At 31.4% G+C, this 18,627-nt stretch overlaps 1 protein-coding gene across 29 annotated transcripts; it reads right to left on the bottom strand.

Annotated features, from left to right (window-relative positions):
* Positions 1-4,510: 4,510 nt before the first annotated feature.
* On the bottom strand, positions 4,511-11,648 carry LOC146920708 (glucose-6-phosphate 1-dehydrogenase 2, chloroplastic-like). 29 transcript variants are annotated; one of them, XM_085714147.1, is made up of 18 exons: positions 11,238-11,648; positions 11,063-11,140; positions 10,517-10,950; positions 9,715-9,797; positions 9,077-9,189; positions 8,725-8,897; positions 8,223-8,372; positions 8,016-8,136; positions 7,473-7,702; positions 6,515-6,647; positions 6,361-6,432; positions 6,056-6,229; positions 5,841-5,971; positions 5,604-5,690; positions 5,389-5,462; positions 5,226-5,287; positions 5,001-5,107; positions 4,511-4,711 (listed from the first exon to the last, which is right to left on the bottom strand). In XM_085714147.1, the coding sequence occupies exons 8-12, from the start codon at positions 8,100-8,102 to the stop codon at positions 6,152-6,154; spliced, it is 600 nt and encodes a 199-aa protein (XP_085570273.1). In that variant the 5' UTR covers positions 8,103-8,136; positions 8,223-8,372; positions 8,725-8,897; positions 9,077-9,189; positions 9,715-9,797; positions 10,517-10,950; positions 11,063-11,140; positions 11,238-11,648; the 3' UTR covers positions 4,511-4,711; positions 5,001-5,107; positions 5,226-5,287; positions 5,389-5,462; positions 5,604-5,690; positions 5,841-5,971; positions 6,056-6,151. The 29 variants fall into 29 exon arrangements, with proteins under 29 accessions (XP_085570273.1, XP_085570285.1, XP_085570287.1 ...); XM_085714159.1 differs by having other exon boundaries at positions 6,056-6,205; XM_085714161.1 differs by having other exon boundaries at positions 6,056-6,146.
* Positions 11,649-18,627: the final 6,979 nt, after the last annotated feature.

Below are 18,627 nucleotides of genomic sequence, written 5' to 3'. Positions count from 1 at the left end.
GTTTTGTCTATCTGGTCCACTACTATGTGTAGGATGTTGGTTGTTCCATTTTATAAATAGCATTAAATTAATACCATTATACCCTGTCTCACAGTTTATGGTCACATTTGCAACACGAAAACGAAAATAAAATAAAAAAAAATAAAACTTATATCATTTTCAGCTTTCAAAATTATATGAAACTATTTGTCTTTCAATCTCATTCAAATAATATTATGTAAGTTACTTGTAATTCATTATTTTTCATTTCATATTTATTATAATGGTGATAGAGTTGCTTATTATCTTAATTTGATAAAATATTATTCCATTTGTTTCTTCTATAGTATAAATTTTCTTAATTTATGCAAAATAAGCAAGTGTTGATGCATGATATTCATCGTGGAACGGTGGGAAGGATTTAAGGACATATTATCTCATAAATAAATAATAAATTGAATATATTTGAACACCTCTTTTCTGTTGTCGAGTTTCGAACCGAGTTTCTTGAGGTTGAAGAGAAAATCTCTCAACCAAACGATTTCTAGAGAGACAGACAATATATTTGAACGCCTCAAAGTCCATTTAACACCTTATTTTTTATCTATTTATTTTTTATATCATATTTATAACACCATCCTATGTATTTCTTTCTCTTTCAAAATGTAGATAGAGTGTATGAGTGTCTAAAAGTAATGATCCTAAATAATATTCCATGATGGAGTTTCAAAATTCTACACCCGTTGTCATAATTTCATTCTAAGCCGGGTACACATGTACGTCAACTCCAATAATTTATCTTCTAATTTATGATGTTAAAAGAATATAATACAATAGAATTTATGGTCTCTGTCATTTTTGAAATAAGTTTAAAGAGTATTTGTTGAATTATTGGTTTCATTTCATTTCTATTTAGTTAAATTACAAATTCGGTCGTCGTGAGTTTAATTAAGTTGGTAGAAACGTCGTATAATATATGCAGAAGTCGAAGTTCAAACCTCCAACACACCACTTATTCACTTTAATTACGAGACAATTACCCATGATCCTTTATTTATAGTGTTTTATGTATTCAATAGTTCTTTTTTTTTTTTTAAATGTCAAAACACTGTATAAATTATCTTCAAAAAATACCATTCATAGTCAAACTTTATTGCCTTGAATCTTACTAGTATCGTAGTAATTCGTATTTAGAAAGTACATACAACAAAAAAACAGGCAAGCCAACATAACATTATCTTGCTGTGGAGATATTTCCCAATTCCCACCGTGCATCAAGGTAAAATCAGTATATTTTATTTGTTTTAAAGGTTATCACGTACCCAAGTACGTCCATGTCTAATTAATGCCACATTACATTATTGACATAATGTACCTATTTATTATTATATACATCTACGGTGGCACTGTAATGCTGACCAATTTTATTAAATTTGTGGCATGAGAAGCTACCATACTGAATCATATCAGTCACATTATACAGGGTGCAGACAGTAAAGACTTGATAAACCCCAATGGAAAAATGTATGTAAAAAAGAAAGAGTTATAAGTCACCGTACGAAAATTGGAAAATTCTCTCTCAAAAAAAAAAAAAAAAACCACCGTACGAAATAAAAAAAGAGTTAAGGACATTTAGTAAAGTTTAGTTAGTAATAAAATAGATGAAAAAAACATGGGTCAAGACCAGCCCAATATACATAGACAACTCAGTCCAGCCCACTCAATCTTTTACATTTATAAAATAAATTAAAAAAAACTGTTATTATCTTTCACTCATCATTCATACATGTGATATGGAAAATCAACCATATCATTTTATGACTTCTTCCTTAATTTGTGTGAAGTGATCTACAATGGCAATTTTGTGGGATGAAGTGAGTAATAACTTAGATCATTTGCAGTCGGCTTTATGGTACAATATCTTTTATAAATTGTGTAAACTAATCCCTCTATTTGGATAAGATCACGATGGACCGCAAAACTCTCCCACAAAGTTTTACACCGCTGCATTTCAGGACTAGATTTGGACTAGTACATTTGATTAAGGTTAAAAGGATAAAAATTTGCATTTATTTTGTCTTGGAAATGTTGAAACTACAATTTCTCTTTTGGGAGATGTGGAGTGGAAATGTGTTTTCAAAATGACGCTTAATGTATGTTTGGATGTATGGAAAATTGGGTAAACTTATGCTGACATCGTAATTTTCTTAAAGCTCAAAAGTATAACTTTTGTCAAAATCGTCGTTATTTATCTAAGCATGCACTATTTTTTGGTACAAACCAAACATGCACTTGTTACTTTAGCCTTTAGGCACTTTAGTCAAATCCATCAATCACTAATCTTTTGATCTCATATTCATTTTAACAACTCATTGTCAAAAAATATTTATTTTAATAACTAACTAGTTACAAACCCGTGCTTCGCACGGGGGTTAGCTACTTTTTTGACAAAATATTATATCGGACAGATAGATTGCAAAATGACAGATAATTATAAACCATAACACAATATTTAGAGCACTCCTGCATCACGCGTTAGAAAATGAAATGTTCAAAACGGCTTATCACGAGTAACAAATGAAAACGTCAAGGACTTTTTTTGTAGAGAGATACAAAGCAAGTTGCAGCGAAGACAACAATTGAGAAGGCTAAACGTGCATTGAAAAAGTAGTGGCTTTCAACAACTCAATAACTGTAAAGTTAATTTAGTAGAATAATTGTAAATTGTGTACTTAATCTGATCCACCACCCCTGCACTATGCAGAGTCAATCTAACCTCGTGGGTACCCACTATACGGGTACTCGTGGGTATTCAGGTATCTATGGGTACCCATGAAGTTTTGAATTTATTTATTTTTTGGTACAACCCGTGCCTTGCAAATTTTAATTTGTCTAGTCTATTTTCAACAATCCACCTGCATTTGATAGAAAACAGTTATATATCTAGCTCGGTAAAATACATGGTTCTTTTGCAGAATTTTTAGCCAAAGTCCATGACATTATATTGATGACACATTTTTGGATTAACTTTCTAGAAAAAATATAGGCTCTGTATTACCAGGTTTATTTTGGAACTAAAAGCTATTTTAAAATTGAAACTAATAAAAGAACTTTAAAAGTAAAGCTAAAGTTATTCGGTAATCTTGATATTATTCCCTTGATCTCAGCTTGAAAAAGAAAAAAGCAAACAAACATGCACAACATTAAATAACTTATGATGTAAGTCACTGAAATAAACACTATTCATATGAGCAAAGAAAAGCACGCAATGAGTTTCGACAAATCGCATATGTTTTAACTGCTCATACTCATATATCAAATAGTTACACTAAATTAGGGTTTGAATAAATAGAAAACTTCAGTAATTGTTCAACAATCATATAACCTTAGACATAAATTGAGTTGATGATTTCAAGTTCGCACATTCGTCACTTGACCGAAATGCATACTCGATCAACACAAGGTGAGATGCCAATAAAATAAAATTAGTGTTTCAATTATTCACACCATCTAACAAAGAAAATCTTAGATCCTCGTTTGCTTGTATAAAGGGCAGATTCTCTTCTAAGAAGATGATTTCAGGACTAAAAATTCAATGCCTTATCTACCCTCATTTATAAAAAAATTACAAATTTCAACCAAATGGGTAAATACCAGGTGATCAAATCTTACATCCCGCATACAATATCACTGGAAAAAAGGAATTGAGTATTTCATCGGAGCCTTCTATTTACTTTTACAGCAACATGGTTTATGGATTCTCAATACAGCCTTTGAATGCTTTCAACCATTCGACACCAATCGCCACTGAACAAAATAATAAACATATTGTTAGTATGTTTCTCTGCGCGGATCACCATTTTGGTTAATAAAATTGTGGGAATCGGATGATTTAGCTCTTAAATTGGAGAACTTAAATCAATTTAGTCTCTCCAACAAAATATCACTTTAAAAAACATCCATCAAAACTTATGAAATGCCTGCATATTAGCTTCTCTCTTGCATGCATGAGAGTTGGACAATATAGAACATTTAAAATTTTGGTGTTAAATTTGAGAAAATGACTATTAATTGACGTTTTTAAATTCAATGGATTAAATTGTCATTTCCTATATTTGAGGGACTAAATTGTCAGTCTCAGACAATCACAATATTAAGGACAAATGGTGATTCAACCCATGATCACAAAAATAAGGTTAAATTTGAGTTACAAAAGGGATTTAGCTCGACTAAACAGTAGAGTAATATATGTCATGGATCAATAAATTATATAGCATAAGTAACATCATCAGATTAAGAATAATTACCATCTATAACACGATGATCACAGCTGGGGGACACGGCCATGAAGGAAGTAAATTTTATGTCACAATAAATAAAATAATTATAAGCTGATGCAAATAAATCTATGCCTGTTGATTTAAAATCACTCTACAATTTCCAAACAATTTTTTTTTATATTTATTTATGTAGTTTCTTTGATCATTCATTGGCATATCAATTTTTCTTAACTGGGTTCGGTACATATATATCATGCATACAATCAAGTGAATCCATTGATTTTAATTAGGCAAAGGCAACTTATAATTGCCTAAGGTTATATACAATTACAATACATTCTATTCTATAGCTGCAAATTTTAATCCTTCAAGTGCATTGATCTTCAATTGTTTGTTGCTAATCTTCCACCTCGGTGTGCAAAACAAAGTTGGGAAATGCCATAGTTATATCCCTGACAGGCACAACATTAATTTCAGTTTTGATTATGTAAATATAATTTAACAGTAAAAGATTAGAATGGAGAAAATCACGTATTCCAAATATAATAATAGCTATGAAATTGAAAATTCGTTGCCACTTGAGAACTTTGATTAATTTAGTCTCCGAAATTATGCCAATTTCAAAGACTCAGATTAGCCAACTTGCAATTTCATGATTAAATCCATGATTTACTAAAAAGGAAAGTAATGAGATGCACATTATATAAAGATTAAGTTTCATTGATTAGAAAAGAAACCTACTTTAGATATGGCAGAGTCATGATCTTAAGAAAAGAAGGATTCAAAGGGAGAACAACACCACATATGTTTACAATGAAAAACTCAGGCCCACCCTGTGCTGCATATTTCTGCAAGTTAACAAAATTCATCAAATTGATTTTTCTTCATAATATAAAAATATATATATAAGTAATTACTTGATGGCTAAATATAATCAAAATTAAGAACCAAAACACCAAAGTCAACCTGCATAATGCTCCCAGGACGGCCACCAAGATCATCTTCCCTTCTGTCAGATCTCAACCAATCTGCAGCAACCATTTGCATAAAAGCAAATAGATAAGTGGTTAAGGATTCAAACTCTAACTATTGTGAATGAAAAAAATCTGATTGGTAAAGGACTTTCTACCTTTAAAGATTTCACAATACAGCAAAACTGTCGTATAATTACATGCGAGATTATCAGATTAATTTTCTCGTCCCCTTGAAATTGCATATTCGATGACAATCATCACAAGACAAAGCACATTCTTAAAGTATTCCGGGAAAGGGAACTTTGGTATAAGATAAGGTACACCCTTTTTTCGGATTCTTAAACACAATAAATTAACGAAAAGTTATTACATTTAATCACTGACATGTACATAACTCAACTTCAGTTTAGCCCCTTGACCTAGACGACTGGCTCCGTGAGTACAAAGAGGATAATACCTGCATGTGTCAAAAGGATTGTCTTGTCACCAAAATTTTAAAACCTTTCTTCCCCTTATAGAGGTGGCTAGGAAGGGATAGGTAAGGCATTATAGATTCTTGGTGTATGAAAGAGTTGCACATTAATAAGATGGAAATCATCAAACAAACCTCTATAGAGTGGAGCGTAAAAATCTCATCGCACCTGATATGTCTTTGGTCCTTTTTTGAGTAGATAACCAACGCTGTTTAAATTTTCGATGAAAGTATCCATATCAGGTATCAGCCAGACTGTATATTTCCTGAAAAATTAAACAACACATACGTCTTTTGTCGAGAACAAAAACAATTGACAACAAATGCAGGGAAAAATAGAAAGTACATACAGATACTGAAAAGAAATCTTTCTGTTCCAGCTCTGATTGCTTATTAAGAGCATTTAGAAAGCGTTTTGCCTCTTTCTGTTGACTGATCCCCCTGCTTCAACCAAAATCAACAACCCCATGCTCATCAATATATTTATCATACAGGGATTCCTTCATGATAGCAACACATTTTTCCTTTAGAACAATGAAATGAATCATGCCAACTTTTAAGGGCCAAACGGAACAAAACAAATGTCAATTAGACAAGATGAAAAATGCAAAGGCGAAGCTCTAAATGCAAAAGAGTTTGAGAAGATAACTCATACTTTGAACAATGACTTAACAGTTCTCTGAGTTGGTCCCACCTTGACATTCATAGCCCTGTATATACCAGTCACCTGATGTACAACAAAACACTCATGGGACCATTGAACAAACATGAGAATATCTATTTATCAGAGTGTCATGGTATAGTCTCACCTCAACTCTGTCACCTGGCTTTCCAGTATCCACCAGTTTGTCATGCAATAGTAAGCTAACAGTGTGAGGCGTTCCTCCCTCAGGTATCTCGTCAGGTGTCTCCTGAAGCCTCATAAATTGTTTATCAGTAAACCTGAAATTAGAAAAGATATGTTAATTGCAGTTTCCAGGTTTATGAACTAAAATCCAAGTGAAAAACCTTACACCAAATAGTCACATGACCAAAACACATTGTTCAAAATAGGGGCTAATGACCATGGCCATCATCCAACTTATCACTAAAATCTACCCAGTACAGTTTAAATAATTATTTTTCAAACTTGTAGTTATCTTAACATCTTGACATAAAAATGCAAGATAATATTGTCTTCTAGATCAATCTTATTGACCGTCTAATTTAGCAAAAAAAAAATTAACCAAGAAACACTTATTCTGGCATTACATAAGCTGATATTATTCCCTTGATCTCAGCTTAAAAGAGATGGGAAAATATTGGCAGTGTTCCATCTCAAATACTTAAAAATCTCTCTTGCATACTTGTTATTATGCATCATATAGGCGCAAAACATATAAAACACATACTTGTAGATAGTATAGTTATAGTGCTAGTTTGCAAAAACAATTGTACATTCTATTTTAAGTTTATGATGAGATTCACAATAGTGTATTGTAAACAAATTCTTATTTTATATCAAATGAGGTGAAATTCTGCAGTCCAAAATTTTGTAGTCATTGAGATTGTATTTTGTATTGTGACATTGGTTTGATGTTGGCAAGTTATATACCTACTATTGACTTTGATGTTATATATTGGCGATACTTTATTTAGTACAAAAGGTTGTAAAATAGCAGCTATATCAGCACTACAACACTGTAAGCATAGCAGAATTTCAACAAACCGCAAATTTTCACGATCTTCTATTGACAACATTGTGCAAAACTTATTCCTTTCACTTACCTCTTGGTGTGTAATGCTTTCCCAGCCTTCATCAAAAAAGGTACCCCATCCCATCTTGCATTATCTATGAAGTGGGCAGCCGCGGCAAATGTCTGGGTTAAGCTGTCCTTTGGTACAGTTTTGTCATCAATGTAGGCTGGATATGCAACACCTCCTCTGGTGTGGTTCTTATATTGGCCTAAAACTACATCCTCGAGTTTAATCGGTCTCATAGAACGAAGAACCTTGACCTGACATCCATTAAGCAATTGAAAGTCATGAAAAATCACAATTATTTAAAACAGATGAATTAAAGGTCCATAACCATGAGCTGAGGCGTAGCTCAAGTGGTTGAACTAAACCACCCAAATGATTTTGAGAAGAAAGTCCAGGTTTTAAACTCTGGCTTCTAGCATATACATCCTCCGGCCGTATATTTGACCGAAAAAGGTACATGTATTTGTATCAAATAGATGAACCTTTCTACTTATATTTAAGGTCGGAGGGAGTAATATACTAAAAATTAATATTTGCCTATAAAAAAAGTATATAACCATATGAGACCTTTTCATTTCTAATGTCCTCTACATCCAAACTAACAGGAGTTTCCATTGCAAAGAGGACTAGTATTTGAAGTAGATGATTCTGCATAATATCTCTAATTATACCATAATTGTCAAAGTACCTACACATGGAACAGATATGAAATATATGAGAATCACCATTTTAAGATCATAAAAAGTGTAAATGCTGCAAAGGAAGAGAAGTTACCTGCCACGTCCTTCAGTACCAAAATCTTCTGAGAATATCAACTGTACATTTCTTATGTATTGCCTCGACCACAAAGGGTCAAAAATTAGATTTGAGAATCGGAGAACAAAAAGATTTTCCACAAGCTCTTTTCCAAGATAGTGATCGATTCTATATAATATTTTCCATTTTAAATAAAGCACTTTACAATCATTAAAATCTACAGATAATTAGACCATGTTTGGATTGGATTGTTTGAGTTTATCCACTGCCATAAACACTTCTAGGATTGTTTGAAGGAGCTCAAGGAAACAATTTATGACATGTTTGTAAGTTGTTTTCAGCTTATTTTCATAAGCTCTCCAATATAGCTTATGAAAATAGATTATAGTTTATATGAAAACAATTTGACTTTTTTTTTATCTTGTTATAGAAATAGCTTATATATAAGCACTTATATGATAAGTGTGAATGGTATAAGCGCTTAATATATCCAAACACAGTCAAAGTGTAGTTAGAAAACCTGAAAATTTGATCCTCAGTCAGATACCGCTTGAATGATCTTGTTAAAGCAGCTGAGGACGCAAATGATTATGCCATCGCTCTCTACACTGCTTGCCAACCCTTCCTTCTAACTTCTCAGCTATTTGAGCCCATTTTCTTTCACGATATTGCTTCACCAACCTTATCAGTTTCCTTTAATCATCATACCAAATAAAACATATTAATAAAATAAAAGTTTAGTACAAATCATATAGTTCTAAATTGCAGCACGCAGTTCGCATAGACATGATCAAAGTGTATCCAAAACCACAATCAAACAACAAAACAAACCAATAACCATCTCATAACCTCAAACCAACATAAACTGCTACCTTAGTAATCAAGAAAATCATTCTTTTGAGGCAGCAAACTTGATATACTTCCTTGACCCCAACCTTTTTCTACACGCTTCAGAATTTTCAATGCGATATTACTGCCAACATCCCTGTCAAGTAACAGAAAACATTTTGTCAAAATAAAAAAAAGTGACAGGGAACATATCATTAGGAAATATTGAAGAATGAGCAGCATGAAGGAATGGTAATTGCAATAATTAAAGAGCCATAGACGCAGAACTCATTGCAATCAAAATTTCCAAGATAATATCCGGATCCATGTTTATATTTAGTTTGGTATAACTTACATATTTGAAATGGAAGAAAATAATAATGAGATAACTTTAAATGTCACACCATAAAGCAACTCTTTCAAAGATGAAAACAATTCACGCAAACATATATGTTTATGTGAGATTATCAACCAACATATATGTTTATGCGAGATTGTTAACCCTGTTGAGTTGTAAACTGTCAACGGGGTGGATTGCTTTTTTTCGGATAATTTTGTTCGCAAATACATATTTGTTTATACGCTTAAAGGTAAACTGATTCGAAATTTAGATATTACATGCATATAATTATAAAATAACATGATCCATAACATATCAAATCTTAGATAAATATTTTAGAACCTTTTTATTCACTATGTTGGCATGCTTCTTATGTTTCCTTTATCAACTGCTGCAATAAAAGAAGCTTGCAGTTCTGGAGGAACCTGAACATATAATTCACTCAATTAGTAGAAGCAATATATGTGAAACATAAAAAAAAATGAGTTAATCATCTGCCATTCAAAGCAACAAAGACATATAAATTGAAGTTATAAATTTTTGTAAATTTTTCTATACGTGACCAATACTCACACGAAGACAATGCATTTGGTCCCATATCCAAATTCAAAGTAATCAATTTCAGAAAAATCTAACACTAAAACTGATCTGTAGAAACCAATTCCAGCACAGCAGTCCATAAAACCTATGATTGAATCATTCATATGAAATCAAACATTTCTGATTATTTTACTGTATGCAGCCAGCTTATAACTGCAACTTATGCAACTGGTCCCGTCTAAAAATTCAAAATCAATAAATTATTAAAAATCCTGCACTGAAGCTATTTTCTGCAGTAATTTTAAGAAAAACCTAGCTCATTTTTATAATCTCCTTTTTCATATACAATAAGAATCACTTCACCATAAAACCCATTCAATCAAATTATTCCAGTGGCTAAATCAATAAACCTTTCAATCATGCTATCATTCACACAAAATCAATTTAGTAAAAATACACAAACAAATCAATGCAATAACTTCAATTCTTAAAATCAAACATGCATAATGAACAATTTACTTTTCATCAATCAATTTCATGTCTCATAACCCCTAAATTAGTTGGTTTAGATTATGCATGAGGGATGAGGGAAAGGGAAACCCACCTTTAATTCTTTATGGTGATGGCAGCAAGCTCTGGTGCTCTTGTTTCCTTAAGTTCCTAGCTTCCATCTCCAATTACTCAGTCTTGAAAACCCCTAATTTTTCTTTAGTTACTTCTTCTTTCTCAGAACCCTAATTCCATTTCTTCTACTCTTCTCCCTCTGCCTCACTCTCGACCTCAGATCCCTCTTACCCAAACTTAACATTCTTCTCACAAATCCATCACAAATTTTCAATCAAACCCACATGCAAGATTAGAATTAGATTCAGCACTCAAACCAGAGAGAATTATGCATGCATGACTTTAGATTGGAGACAACCGTCTCTCTCTTACTCTTCCTCGTCGGCGCCGCTGTTTTTCGCCGCAGTTGTGACGGCCCTTTCCCGTTCCCGTTCTTCTTCCTCCCGTTCCCGTTTCTCCCCTTTTTTTTTCTTTCTTTTCACAATCCAAAACAAAACAAAACAAAAATACATAAATAAAATTTCCAGCCACAATCCAAAACAAAACAAAACAAAAATACATAAATAAAAACATGCAAAGATGATACCTTCAACAATCTATCTATCACAACTCATCCTTCATGAATAGAGATTTCCCACCAGCAACTTCTCCTATCACTTTACTTCTACAGATAAAAACCAAAATCAAAAGCATCAAACCTAAAATTATCAATTTCAGTAAAACAAATCAAAAGGTAAGAGAATTTAATTAAACCTAATTACCTGGAATGAATGAATTGAAAGATTGAAGGATGGGGTTAGGGTTCAGTTTGGACAGAACTGGAAGAGGAGAAAAGGATTGAATCTTGATTGATGATTAATTCATCATGAGGGTTTCAAAAATGAGTTTGCATGATGATTTTCATGGGGTTTGGGTGAGGATTGTAGAATTTTGGGGTTGAGAATGAGAGGGCCGAGAGAGAGATGGGAGGAAGAAGGTGGAAACCGTGAGAGAAGAGAGGGAGGAAACCGTGAGAGATGAGAGAGAAAATGAGGGGAAAAATGATCTTAATTGTGGTTTAGCCTATATATAGTATAAACACTCACCAATTACCAATTTACCAAAATGTCCCTAATAAGGGCAAAATGGTCAAAAAAACAGACATTGATTTTCTTATTTAGTTTAGTAGATAAAATTGAAAATAAACTCCTTATGTTGGTAATTCATTTTGAGATAATACCTAATTTTGGGCCGGTGAATTTATTCATGTATTTATGGTCCACACACCAAACCTCCTGCATTGCATGTCTGAAATCCCTTTGAAAACTTCTTCTCATCTGCTTAGGGTTCTCTTGGTCAGTCTGTTATGAACAATATGTTATAACACTAGTGGTCCACATATATGTATCAAATTTTATTTAATTTTGTTTCATATAATAATGTACAAATAAAATAAAAAATATAGGTAGAAAAAGTAGATTGCTATATTTTACAAGGGCAAAGCATTGTTGTCACTGTTGTCGCACAACAGAGATAAAATGTTTCAGAAACGTCACGTCTTGCTAGGGCCAAAAGCATTAAAAGGAAGTAATTATGAATGAATGATTCACAGTTCAGACTCTTTAGGATAAAGATAAAGTTACACTGACAATACCTACTGACAACTTTCGTCACCACCCACCACCACCCCTTAACTTTCAAATATTGCCACTTTGGCCATCACCATTTCATTTTAATTTTAAACAAACCTCTCACACTCTTGTTATTTATTTTCTATATAAAGAACATATATATTGTTAGTCTACTTTAGATTCGTATTTTATACGTACGGTCCAAATTTGAAATGGGCCACGAATGGCCTTACAAAATACTATTTGTTTGTTCATCGAGTTTTGGTTAAGATGTCATTGTTTTCTTATGGATGAACTAGATTTGATAATTGTACTTTTTTTTTCTTTTTAACATGAGAATATATGATTAGATAATTAAGTTTCGATAGATTGGTATTGTCTAGCCCAATTTTCATAGGGATGACCTGGTTTCAAATTTTGTCAAATGAGGTTAATTTAATATATTAGATGGCATTAAGTGTTAATCAAATAATATACTATTGCAATGATTTTGTATAACTTTGTCAAACTTAAATTAATCTAATGATTGCAATGATTTATTTTCAAAATAATACTATATTAACAATAGTATGTAATAAAATTTGATAAAAATGTCACAATTAACTAAATCACTTGCATTGCTTTAGATTCCTCTGGATTCGTTGTATGTTCATTTAGTAGATGTCATGGTCGTTGAGTTTATTTGTCCCGAGTTTTGTTGTTCGTTTTGCATCCTTTGTTTTTCTTGTCACAATTAACAAACATATTGGTCACACGGGCACTTCATGTTACACAAGCGAAGCTACCTTTTCGAGTAGTAGATTAACACACATTCAAAGCCCTTTCATTAAAAATCCATCATCCAAACATACCCTTAATAAACCCGAAGATAAAGTTCATAGGGATTAGAACCGTACATGCCACAAGTGGCCTTACAAAATATATGTTTGTTCATAACGTTTGGATGTTTCACGAGTCATTTAACATGAGAATAATTTTGACAAAAAATTAGGAGAAGTAGATAATTAAGTGCCGATTGACTGGTAGCCCAGCTCATCCACATTGACAATTTTTTAGTTGTACTTTATGTTATATAGATGCCATTATTTTTTCTTTATTTCATATTCATATACAAAAAAGAGTATTAAAAAAATATTTGTGTCAAACACTAAAAACTAATGAAATTAATGTGACAATTTTGTAATTAAAACTAAAAACAAATTTCCAAGTCCTAATGAGCTAGAATTTATTTTCTGAAATTATAAGACTGGGACTTTTTAGTCAAACTAAATTAAAAACTAGTACTACTCCCCCTGTTTCTAAATATAAGCAAAATTCACTTTTTAGGTTCATTTATTTAATGATGTATGTGGTTCATAATATGGACCACATACATCATTAAATGAATGAACTTAAAAAGTCAATTTTACTTATATTTAAACACGGAGAGAGTATAAATATGGAATAATTCAACCAATTTATTTAATTCTGCATTGACCAGAAGGTGTAGTAGCTAGCAGCAACAAGACCTTACTACCTCCGTTCCTTTTTAAGTGTCACTTTTTAACATTTTACACAAACCAAGACACTCAATAAATGTTATTTTTTCTTATACAATAATCTATACTTTTACTATAATAGCCTTAGTCATTTAATATCTTATTTCATATATTTCTCTCTCCACAATAAATAATTAAGAGTAATGTTGGTAAAACAACATTTATTGTTGCATTGAACTTTGAAAGTGACAGTTAAATAGAAACAAAAAATTTCTCCAAAAGTGACACTTAAAAAGGAACGGAGGGAGTATATTTTAATTTTTCGACAGAGGTAAAAATAATTAAATAAAGTAGCCCGGCTTGAATGCTGGGCAGACAAAGACTAGACTAGGGCTTGAATAGAAGAAGGAAGGAAGTATGGTCACAATCTTGGTCACAAATTTTTTGTTTCTCTCTCTTGACCGAACTGCCCTAAAGATGTGAAAGGACAAACTTGCACTCTCTCTCTCTCTCTCTCTCTGATGCTAAAACGACAGTGCGGTTCATTGCCATGTGGTCAGAGAGGCGTCAATCATAAAGCAATGGATTGCAAAATCATTTTGCATCGTTCTTTGTGTCTTAAACTTTGTCATTGTTCATTTCAATTCAACAATGGGGAAGTTTTTTATTTTTTCTTCTAACCTAACATAGTTAAAAAGAATTTTACTGATTTGTACAGTAACGATACATGTAAAAAAATTTAGAAGTTACGGTCGGTAATAAATTTCTTAGCATATGTTTTTATGGCATGAGTTAATAATATCCGTATTTTTTTATATTGCATTTGAGTAGATGTTAACATTTGATTAGTTAAAGTATTCGAGTCTCACTAAGCGATTTATGGTATTTTCACGTATTTAATCATTTAACTATGCTATAAGACTAATCGTCATGCCGATAACAAAACATTTGTATTTTTTTTTACTAAGGTTGGTTTACCTTAAAAATAGAGGACATAGAGTCGAATCCAAAGTATTTCTTTAGAAAAATTATCTTGTCAACTCTTCTCTAATCTCATGTTGATGGAAAACATTTTTTTTTGTTTCTCATAAGTTCCTTCACTTAAGATAATTTTATATGTGATGTGTAGTTATTTTTTTTTGAAGGAATGTGATGTGTAGTTATTGAATGTGGATATCTCTCTCAACCGATATTTACAAACCATAATTCACTACAATAGTATATTTTAGCGTCTAATCTCTTCTGCCAAACCCAACTAAATCAAGGTAGAAAATAATGTTTTACTACTCCACCTACTATTTACTATTCACCTAGCTCATTTATGAATCATGAATTTGTGTTTTACATGTCTCACGTCTTTATTTAACTCTGCTATGAGATTAATCGTCATGTCGACAGTAAAACATTTATATTTTTTTTCCCTAAGGTTGATTTACCTTAAAAATAGAGGACACCATAAATCAAATCCAAAGTATTTCTTTAAAGAGATTAGTTAATTATGTTGTCGACTCTCATAATGGAAAACTTACTTTTTTGTTTTTCATAGGTTGCTCCACTTAAAAAAAAAAATTATATGTAATGCATATTTACTTAATGTAGATATCTCTCTCAACCTATATTGAAATCATAATTTACTACGATATATTTTAGCAGTCTAATCTCTTCCGCCAAATCCAATTGAATCAAGGTAGAAAAGACTGTTTTATTACTCCACCCACTATTTACTATTCACCTATTCATGAATCATGAACTTGTGTTCTACATGTCTTTGACTCTATTATATTTATATATTTAACTTTATTCTATTTACATGAAACAATACTTTTTACTCTTTATTTTTTTCATTGACATGTCAATTCCAATGTCACGTGCTAAAGATATGAATTTGAAAAACATCCCTCGCATTTTTCTCTCTTCACTAATATTTTATCCCCTTTGTTCTCTACCTAAGTAGTACCTATGACAATGTTTCTATATGTTATGTTTCCAAATTCTATCTCTTTCTCATTCTTTCTCTCTCTAAAAAGTAAAAAATGATACCTTTGGCTCCCGCGAGAATCTCGCCTTATTATGCGTCGTCTTGTATTATAATACTAACATTACATGTTGCTAGCGTCAATTTTTGTTAATTTCTTACCTTTGTCTTTTCTATTTTTCAACGTATATTTCGCTGCTTTGTTCTTTATTCTCTTGTAAAATTAGCTCACTACTTTTTCTAAAAGAAATTCTTCTCTGTCTACATGTCTTTTACCTCACTTCATCACATTAAATTAAAATTAATAACAATGGATTCTACTTTTAGTTATATTTTTACATATTTTGAAAAATAAAGTTTTTATAAATAAAAATTTTGAACGTACTTTATTTTTTGATTTACAGTCAAAGCTAGCTAGGTACAGTTTTTGGAACATGTTGCTTCATAGTTGGATTAGAAAATCATAAATTACCATAAAGTTATGAATGGTTGGAGTAGGTTATGATTTGATAGATATTTATGTAAGTTGTTAGTAATGGAAAAGCAGAAGAGATAATTATTCTTTATGTCTTTTACTAAAGCATTACTCCTAAATATTCTTGTTGTCATTATAAACGAAATGGCGTAAACCTCCGGTTCAGTGTTTACTTTGGAACTCAAGCAAACATACTCCGTGTTTGCATCGGCGAAGCTAGAGTAATTTTTTAGAAGGGGTTAAATACAAAGAATTTTTTAAATAAAGAATTTTTTTTTTTAATTTTATAGATTAAATTTAAGGGTTACATATGATTAATCTCCGTAAAACTAGGCTTCAAAGAGAGAAGTATATTCATCATTGAATATTTGCTAAATAGACCAACAATTTATTATTCAACATCAAGAAATAAACTATTTAGTTAATATATTTAACACGTCAAATTTTTGTTATCGAAAATATAATCATCTAAAAGTAAATTGAACAATAAATTCAAGACTATAATTTTATGGAAAATGCTAACTTGTGCCCTTAGGGCACAAGATAAGGATCCAAAAATAGAATTGAAAAATAAATGTTGCATGAAAAATAACTTTTTAAGCTTTTAAGATTATGAATGCACAATTTCCAAGATTAAATTTCTATATTTAGTGACTTATCTTGTGCCCTTATGACACGGAACAGGATTCCCTGCTGTAACAGCAGGGCGTTGTAATCAATTAAAGCCATATGATCACAATTGAATGGTCAGGATTGTTTTAACTAAAAACACACAGTTTCAATCTCAACCGTTTGATCTGAGATGAACAGCTGAGATTGGAAACTGTGTAACTGTGGGCTTTTTCTACAGCAGAGAATCCTGATCCCTTATGACACAAGTTAGCAAGACCCTAATTTTATTCTTGAGTCAAAAACTCAAATTTTAACTTCAACTTTCAAAGCAAAATCAACTTTAAATAGAAAATAAATTATACTATAGATCAACCAAATATGTCAAGATTAAGCTTATTCCTTTAGATTCAATTTTGTGCTCTTCAAAAATGAAATCAAATATATATTAATATTTTACTCCCTCCGTTTCAAAATGAGTGTCACTTTAGCCAAAAAAATTTGTTTCAAAATGAATGTCACTTTACATTTGCAATACAACTTTAATTTTTTTCTTCCAACTTTGCCATCAATAAATACTCCAACTTTTCTCTCACACAATTTTCAATGCAACTTTAATTTTGTCTTTTTCTTATAAAGTAAAGACAGCTTAGTAAAAGTGTTATATCCAATGATTATTTCATTCCATTTCTTAATCTGTGTGCCAAAACCTAAAGCGACACTCATTTTGAAACGGAGGGAGTACTAAATTTGTTAAAAATATGAGGATTCACCGTTGGATACGTTCATTGTTAGATAGTGCCATAAAAGTATATACTTGTTGTAATATTATCTATTGATGATGTCTCACATCCATGAAACTGAGATGTTACTTATCGTGAGGCAAATCAATTCTGAGGTGCATACAGCTCCATGCCTCCTTCATATATCCATGTCATTTATTTGGGACCGTCAATTAAAAAGACCCATGTCATCATATATACCAGAATATGTTAAGCACCACCAATTAACCCATCTTGAAAATTACCATACAAAACTTTCTCAAACATGTCTAAAGTTCAAAACCCCTTTTCAGTTAGCCTCTTTCCATTAATTTGATAAGTCTTACCTTTAATGATACACATTTTTGGACCATTGACTACTCACACTAGCTAGGGGTTGTGTAGAGCTTAGTTGAAATCTTTAAGTGATTAATCTCATATTAAATAGAGATGAGGTAAATAAATAATATACAAAATATATGATCTATTATTTAATGTTTTATATTTTTCTGAAGGGTCTTGCTAACCAACGCCCTCAGGGCAATGGTTAAAGAATTTATAAATAAAAAATTTGTTTTGAAAATATAAGTTTTGATTTTTGATTAAATAATAATTACACTATTTTTAATAAAAAGTTACTTGTTTTGGTTGCTTAACCAATACCTTGAAGGCACTGTTTAACATTCTCCTTTTCTAAATAATTTTGCATGGACGTAGTTAATAGTCTTTAATGTATGTATAAATTAGTCATCTTTATTTAAGATAATTGATTTAGTTTATCGAAAAAGACGAGCACACAACATATGAGCAATGCTATATCTGTAGAAAAATAACATCAAGAATTCTTCAAGATTTGATATTTAATTAGTGTGTATTAATATACACTCTCCGTTCTACAATGAATGATCTCTTAAAAAAAATTCACCCAAAATAAATGATTTATTTTACTTTTTAATATAATATTAAGGCTAAATTACATTTGAGGTCTTTAAGTTTTTTTTTTTGAACAAATCAAAATGGAATATATTGCTCAAACGAAAAGTGATTCACCCCGCACAAGATGTGCTAATAGTGATGAATCACACAATATCTATTACAATACAAACATGGCAACCTAACAAAAGATGCCGCCACCACAAGAAACAAAAATTACGTGACACCCATACACAGTAATAGATGTCTCCACCAATCATGAAAACCAAACGCAATTGTTACAAAATTCGAAGAAATCCATAAAAAGGAA

The sequence above is a fragment of the Medicago sativa genome, chromosome 5 (genome assembly GCF_051527215.1).
Source record: "Medicago sativa cultivar Bolivia chromosome 5, Bolivia_mono, whole genome shotgun sequence".
Lineage (NCBI taxonomy): Eukaryota > Viridiplantae > Streptophyta > Magnoliopsida > Fabales > Fabaceae > Medicago > Medicago sativa.
The sequence above is the reverse complement of the archived record's forward strand: the minus strand, read 5'-3'. Positions and strand labels throughout refer to the sequence as shown.